At 47.0% G+C, this 8,063-nt stretch overlaps 1 protein-coding gene across 1 annotated transcript in view; it reads right to left on the bottom strand.

Moving 5' to 3' along the window:
* Window positions 1-2,232: 2,232 nt before the first annotated feature.
* LOC128112910 (O-acyltransferase like protein-like) overlaps window positions 2,233-8,063 on the bottom strand; it is a 53,204-nt gene continuing 47,373 nt past the window's right edge. Inside the window, exons 13-15 of the mRNA XM_052742353.1 lie at window positions 6,962-7,148; window positions 5,437-5,579; window positions 2,233-5,154 (exon numbers count right to left, since the gene is read on the bottom strand). Of these exons, the coding sequence (XP_052598313.1) occupies window positions 5,029-5,154; window positions 5,437-5,579; window positions 6,962-7,148 (456 nt within the window). The 3' untranslated portion in view covers window positions 2,233-5,028. The remainder of the gene's footprint in view (window positions 5,155-5,436; window positions 5,580-6,961; window positions 7,149-8,063) is intronic.

The raw sequence follows: 8,063 nt of genomic DNA, 5'->3' as shown, positions 1-8,063 counted from the left end.
GCCTGTGAAGCCACCAGGGGGCACTCGAGGAACTTGCTGAAGATCAGAGCCGCCTAAAAGCCAATTGGGCAGCTGCATCACAGAGGAGAAAGAAACGCCCAGATGAAGCTGGACTTTTCCCTGGTGCAGGCCAGATTCTGCCAACAGAAGGCAACAGGCCTCAGGAAGCTGTGCTTCGTTCCCACACTGCTGGGAAAAGGCCAACATTAGCCATCATGTCTTATCAGAGGATTTGGTGGTTTTTAGTCCTCCCACTGGGCAACGGTTTTCCTTACATATCTGCTAGACAAAAGAGAGAAATGTACAGATGTGAGCACTTGGTAGCCCTGTCGCTCTTGGTGTTTGGTTTTGTTGCTTACTTGTTTGTTTGGGGGGAAGAAAAGGGTTTATTTCAGCTGACAGTTCTCTCAGGTCACACTTCATCCCAGGGGCAAGTCGGGACAGAATTTAAGACAGGAACCTGGAGACGGGAACTGAGGCAGAGGTCATCGAGGAATGCTACTTACTGGCTTGCTCTTCTGTTGAGTCCTGCTCAACCAGCTGAACGGTTCTGGAAGGGGGAGTGTGGAATTAAGAAGTGATATCTATGAAATACAGATGTAGATGAAGAAAAAGACAGAGACACAGGATAGCTTCAGGAGGGCTCTGGGTCAATACCACAGACCCTGAGTTTATTACTCACAGCCTTTAAATATCCAAAAGCAAGGTGGGGCAAAAAGACCTCCCACTTTCAAGGACATCACAGTTCAAAGTACGAAGTACAGTTAAGTGTAAATGCCTCCTTAGCACTTAAGACATCTGGTGACCACGCCTATGGCAAAACATCCTGTAATTAGGCCTTGAAGTATAAGACACCTGGTAACCACGCCTTTGGCCAAAACATCCCATTATGCAGCCTTACAGGGCAAAACAAGCTCGGACTCTCTGACCCTGAGTCAAGATGAAAACAAGCCACAAGCTGGAGTCTCTGTGGGCCCCCACACTCTTCCCATCATTCTTAGTTCATATCTCCATTACTAAGTAAACAAAGGCAGCTGCATTACAAACAGTATTAACGCCACGTTACACACCTAGAAAAAGACTCAAAGCCGGCAACCTAGACACCCAGATTCTCCAATGGACCTGGCAAGTATCCCCTCCATCTACCTCCTTGCTAGAAACGGAGGAGGATGAGACAGAAGCCGTTCACAAACGGCTAAGTGGCGGCGCTTGTCAGCCATGCCGACGGAGGAGAGCGCTGGTTGGCGGAAAAATCACGAGCCATGGCTACCTTTCTAGAGCTTTATTGGGAGAGAGAGGGAGAGAGGGGGGAGAGAGACAGAGAGACCGCACGGAGGGAAGAGAATGGAAGGAGAGAGTGCGGAGAAGAGAGAGGGCACAGAGGGCACACCGCTCTTTAGGCTGGGAAACTGCCGCCGTCGCAGGCTGGTGACGTAATTAGGGACATAATCCTTGCACCTTCTCTCCTGGTTAGTTTTGCCTGGCACTTACACGCCAGCAGTCCACATTCCCTGATGTGTTGTATTCCCAGATCTCAGTTATTCACAGTTAGCAGCCACTGTCTGAACATGTTAAGAAGGAACTTTCAGAAACACTTTCTGCTTTCTTTTTTCTTCCTTTTTTCTTTTTTTTTTAAGTTTATTTATTATGTATACAGTATTCTGTCTGCATGTATGCCTGCACGCCAGAAGCTCTCATTACAGATGGTTGTGAGCCACCCTATGGATGCTGGGAATTGAACTCAGGACCTCTGGAAGAACAGGCAGTGCTCTTAACCTCTAGGCCAGGCCACACTTCTGTTTTCCATCACTCCCCATGTGGAGTTGTGTGATGAAGCCTCTACTCGTATTCTCCGCAAAGACGAATCACCCCTTGGTCTGAAGGTCAATGCCTCCCTGTTTTCCACTTAGGAGCAGATTGAAATCTCAGTGCCACAGAGTTCTTGTTTAGGTAATCCCGATTGTGATTAATAACAACCCCAAAGCTCAAGAGTAATGATGCTGGTAATTCAGACAGTAAAAAATACAGAACAAAGTACTTTCAAGAGAGGAGGGGCCGGGCGGTGGTGGCGCACGTCTTTAATCCCAGCACTCGGGAGGCAGAGCCAGGTGGATCTCTGTGAGTTCGAGGCCAGCCTGGGCTACCAAGTGAGTCCCAGGAAAGGCGCAAAGCTACACAGAGAAACCCTGTCTCGAAAAACGGAAAAAAAAAAAAAAAAAAAGAGAGGAGGGGCCACGTTCACAAAACTTTTATTGCTATCATAGTTATAGAATTAGTATATTGCAGTATATTATAATTATCCTACTATGAATTACTATTAGTTATTGTTTCTTTCTTACAAATTATACTTTATCATAGGTATATATGAATACAGAAAAACACAACATACAGAGGTTGATAGTCTACCATAGTAGCTTCAGCCATCTACTGGGGGACTCCTGAAATGTACCCTCTGTAGATTAAGGGGGCCACAATAGCTTCCTAAGGCTGCTATAACAAAATACTCCAGCTAAGTGACTTGAAACAACAGAAATGTTCATCTGTCACATGCTGTGCTGGCAGCCAGATGTCCATCGTGGGTTTGTTTGGTCCTTCCTGAGATGGAAAACGGTCATCTTTGTGGAGGGGCCCCAAAACAGCTTGACCACACAGTAGCCATGACAGGCTTAGGGGCCTAGGCACAGCTTCTGTGACAGGCTTACTGGCAGGCAACACCCAGATCCAGGAAAAGCCTTAAGCTGATACCACCCAGGGATCCACCCAGGGGTGAGGAAGTACCTGACATCCCAAACGTTCCAACCATTAGATAAGGTGGCCAAATGTCCTTGAGTCTAGCACACACCTGTTTTTTGTTTTACAGATACTCCCTAGACAATTGTCAGCCAATCAGGGTCCTAGACCCTGGAATCCCCTTATCCCAACCTCTGCTATGATAAAAACTCTGCCCCCACCTGAGCTCAGGGCTCTCTGCTCTCACCTCTGTGTCAGACAGACAGAGGGACCAAGCTCTGGAGCTTGAAATAAAGGTTCTTTGCTTTTACATGCGGTATTCGGTCTCCGTGGTGGTTTTTTTGGGGGTCCCTGTGATCTGGGCATAACAATCTTCATCTAGTGTCTTCACATCATCTTCCCTGTGTGTGTGAGTGTGTGTATGTGTTTTAAGTATGTGTGTCTGTATGTATCTTTTATAAGAACACTAGGCATTAAACTGGGGCCTGAGGCCTCAGAGACCTCATTTAACATAAGTACCTTGGAAATCTCTCTAAAAAGGCAACATTTTGAGGTATGGGGGACTAGAACCTCAACAAGTCTTTTAGGGGAATATACATAATTCAGCTCATAATAGGAACCGTGTTTTAGGAAAGATGACTTTTAAAAGCCTGTGTTGACAAAGTCTTATGAGTCATAAATGCTAGTGGGTCACAGCACCCTAAGGACTCAAGGTAAAGTTATAAATCCATAGGGCATCATAACAATACATGGACAAAGCTAGTTGTTTCTACAATAACACATATAGAAAGCTATATGAAGCAATTTTGGTGAGGATAACAGCATTATAAACCACATGAGCTTTAAGACCTAAATGATGATACATGTACTACATTGGGTAATTGCCTGATGCTAAAATGTAAACTGAGGCACAAAAAAAAGTTTTAGAGTATATTTGAGCAAGCACTAATTGGTACTAGGCAGCTCCAAACCCAGTGTGGTCCAGGTACTTCGCATGGGAACTCATCAGGGCGGCATGGAAGCCAAGCCAATGTGATTGGTTACAGTTCCACAGCTGTTTATTTGGTCTCCTCCCATTAGAGAGTTTCCAGTTATGTAAGTTGTTTGTCTACTTCTGATTGGTTGCATTTAAGTTTTGTTTTTCTTTAATATGCAAATGTACAAGAAGTAGTTCAACTTACGGTTTGCTTAGGTTTTCAAATCAAGCAAAGCTAAGGTCATGTAGAAGGAAAACTCCAACTGTGTGGCTTTTTATGGTTTGGGCCTGGCCTCCATTTTAATACTTTAACACTATGGTCAGCAGTACAGAAAATCAAATCCAAGTCAAGAGAGAAAGGGAGAGGGAAGGAGAGGGGAGAGGGAGGGAGGTAGGAGGGAAAGGGAGGAAGGGAGAGAGGGAGAGGAGGGAGGTGAGAGAGGTCAAAAAGGGGAATTTATGTGCTCAAACTATATTCTTAGAGGTGGTTATTAAAATGTTAGGAGTTGTATGTCACTAAGTCATGAGTAAAATAAAACTGCCTTTTTCCCCTTTGGAGCCATATCTGTCTCAGTCTAATCTCAGCTGTGCCGTTTTCTGGCAGGATGGGGGAAGTGAACTCAGTAGCTGGACAGCCTGTGTCACAGCTTGATGTACCTGGTTTGTAAAAGCCCTTTTGTTCTGGGCTTTTGTTAAAGGGGAACTTGGGCTATGGGAGAAAGGAGGGTTTAAGCTTAACTTACACAGGAACAAAGCTTTGTACCTAACATCTGCCTGGCCTTGGTGGATATTTACCTTACTTCAGGAGGCTAGCAGGTGGTTTGATGCTTATCTGCAGTCTGCCCTTGGATGTTTGAGAGATGTCTCAGATAAAATGCTTTTGTCCAGAGATGGCCCTGGCCAGATACTTGCTCATGGAGATAATTATAGAAAGGCAAACTTCTTGGTCTAATGATAAACAGGAGAACAAAAGCCTGGGGATCTTATCCAAATACCCCAATAGGGGAAATTGTGCCTAATAAATTATCAATCAAATGGAAAAGCTATAATAGCACACAAGAAATTCACTGTAGGAGATAGCTAATACATACAAAAGCAGTATCACCAAGACTCCTTGATTCTTGGCTTTATCCTCTGGAAGAGTTCTTTTTGCTACCGTCAACTGAATTCCTATTTCATATTTCTGTGGCTCGCAGCACTTTTTATAGTGAACACAGGTTATCCATACACATCGTACACAGTAAATGTTCACAAAATCAGATTCACATTCCTTCCAAGGACCACAGGTGGGCTGTGGTTCTCCAGGGTTTCAGTCGGAATGCTCATGGCCCAGCAGGCACTGGTCCCCACAGGCCCCACTTCAGCTCCTGCCATGGCCGCTCGATGAACAGCGTCAGGGCCAGCCCACAGAGGAAGGTCAGCACACAGTGTCCAGAGAAAAGATAGAACTGTGGACAAAGAGGGCACAGCGGACAGCTTACTCCATAGGTCCCCCCATGTTTGGCTCTGAGAGTACAGTGCCCCCATGCCATGAGGCAGAGCCAGGAATACACAGCCCCAAACATCAGAACAGTTTACCCTGGACTGAAGTCCTTCCCCTCCCTCCTTCAGCTAAATCCTGGAGCAGAGCAACTCTAGAAAAGAGCAACAAAAGCCAGCTGTTGGCTCTGCTGCTCAAGAAGAGCAAGTGGTGGAGCTAAGGCAGGACCCAAGGCCAGGCCCTCGCTCACCATATTGGTGTCAGTATAGTGAAGAAGGGTCTCCTGCAGTCCGTTATAGAGGATGATCACTATGGGGTGGACGAGGTAGCAAGCGTAACTGATGCTAGCTGGGAGACGCCAGATGCCGCAAGAAAGCACACGCGTCACCAGACCTGGTGGGAAGAGGGACAGAGTCACAGAGTCGCAAGCCCATCTGTGATGCTACCTTACACATTGCAGTATTCTCTTTTTAAAAGAGCACGTGTGTGTGTGTGTGTGTGTGTGTGTGTGTGTGTGTGTGTTGTATGTTTGTGTATATGTGTGCACTCTGTGTGTGTGTGTGTGTGTGTGTGTGCATGTGCATGTGTCTCTTGGAGGCCAGAAGAGGGTGTTGGATCCCCCAAAGCTAGAGCTAGAAGTGGTTATGTGAGCTGGCCAACATGAGTGCTAGAGCTAAACCTGGGTCCTTCAGCAGCAAACACTCTCAATTGCTGAGTCATCTCTCCAGCCCCCGCAGGCCCCTGTTGTGTCTCTAGACATCCCCTGGCCTCCCCCTGCCCCACTCTACTGCAATGCCTTGCAAGAGAAGAATTCTTTCTTATCTATTGGTGGACCTTAAATGCATAGAACGTCGTCTGGCACAAAACAAGTATACAAACACATTTATGCAATTCAATGACTAAACCTGGAAACACTCAGCCCAGCCCCCAACCCCTGGTAACACCTGGGGTCCCTTTGGTGACTGCTTCCACGAGGCCTGGAAGATGCGTGTCCTATCAGAAGTTGGGGCCACTTGTTTTCTCTTTAAGCCACGGGGTCCCACCATGTTGGCTGAGGCTAATACTAAACTCATCCAATGATGTCCCTAGAGTACACAGCTGTCCTGCCCACTCCCCATCCCCACCCTCCACCCCTGGGCTCTGCTCCATGGCTTTCAGGATTCAAGGAAGTTTGGAAACAGAGATTTTTCCGGGTGGTGCCTGAGTGGTGTTTGGTGGTACCTCTTTACCTCATCCCTACCTCAGGCCAAATAGAGACGTGGGGGAAGGAAATGCCAGGAGTCTTGAACATTGTTCTCTCTCTAATCGGGAGAAAATTCCTTTCTTTCTATATATGCCCGTCATCTGCTTGCCCCCTCTGCCCAGCAAAAGCCAACGGCACAAAAATGTTCCCTCTGGTTATGGAAGGGACCTTAGTGACTCTTTAACCTCCTCCCCTCAGACAGAAACTGAGGCCTAAGGTGAGTGTGATCAGTCCTCTGTTACTATACCACCTCATTTTCTCACTGTTTTTTCAGAGTTCTTGTCTAGCCTCTTAACTAGCTTTATGGGGAGACCCAAACCTTGTCTTTCAGAACCTACCTTATAAGGTACATAAACCAACACAAAAAATAATAGATCGAGCGTTATTTACCCCAAAGATAGAGACAAAGTATTCTTCCTGCGTTGGTATCAATCATCCCTCCCTACCTCTGGGTGCACACCTTGTCTTTTAACTTTGTCACCCTCTGGAACAGGGTGTGAGCCCAAGAGCAGAGCCAGTGGCCCCCTCCTACCTCCATAGCCTTCCTGACAGGCAAAGATGACCCAGCCCACGGCTGCCGCCCACAGGGTCCGATGGAGGGCCTGGTAGATGGCAGCAGCCATAGGAGAGGTGGGGGAGGTGTCATCCACTATGTATGCCAGCGAGACAACTGCAAACAGCGTCAGCAGAGAGAAAGTCCAGCCCAGCGTGGCCTGCATCTGAGGGGAACAAGGGGCAGTTCACAGCTGTGAATCGCTGCATCCTTTTGCATACGCTCGCTTCTTTGCAGCCATTTCTATCACTTGAGATCTCTGGGTGTAAACCTCAATCACTACAGATTTCACTAAAACATCAGCTTAGTGGTAGGCAGGGGTTAGGAACAATGCCGGTGAAGGGGGTGTGTACCTATAAAGGGATGAGCTGAGCTGGGTGTGGTAGCATATACCTATAATCCTGTTGCTCAGGAGACCGAGGCAGGAGAACTGTGAGTTCAAAGCCAACTGGGCTACACAGAGAGACCAGATCTCAAAAAAACAAAAAGTAATTGTAGAAAATAATAGCCCATTGAGTGACACAATGACTCTGCATGTTCAACTGTCATTAGATCACTTTCATGCACATACATCATGTGCTTGGATCAAATTTGCTCCCTACTAATCCACACATACCCCATCTTCCCTCCCTCTGGACACCTTCCCATCCTGATAGTCTCTCTGCTCTTCTCACACATTTAGTTTTTAATACACCTCAGTCTATTCAGAGACAAGCAGGGAGGATTGGGGTGAGGGATTAAGGGCTTATGGTGACAGAAGAGCCCTTGCTCCTTGATTGCAGTGACATGTACAAATCTCTACACAGGACAGCAATTTCCAGAACTACACACACACACACACAAAGACGTACAGGGGATACTAGCAGTCTAAGGTCCCGGAGTTGAGCAATGTCAGTTCCTGGGGATGATAATATACCATGGTGTGGGAGCCTGTTCTCGGGTTCCTCGTGGCTTTACCCAGCAGGTCCACATAGAGGATGATTAGGACCACGGGCCTGAGTGCAGGTGTCTGAGATGGTCTGCACTTGGCTGTGCTGGGGGGAGGTCTTTTGCTCCACCCCTTGGCATCTCTATAAACACC

Source organism: Peromyscus californicus, unplaced genomic scaffold, assembly GCF_007827085.1.
Source record: "Peromyscus californicus insignis strain IS unplaced genomic scaffold, ASM782708v3 Scaffold_17__1_contigs__length_78620276, whole genome shotgun sequence".
Lineage (NCBI taxonomy): Eukaryota > Metazoa > Chordata > Mammalia > Rodentia > Cricetidae > Peromyscus > Peromyscus californicus.
This window is presented reverse-complemented; position numbering and strand designations above follow the sequence as displayed.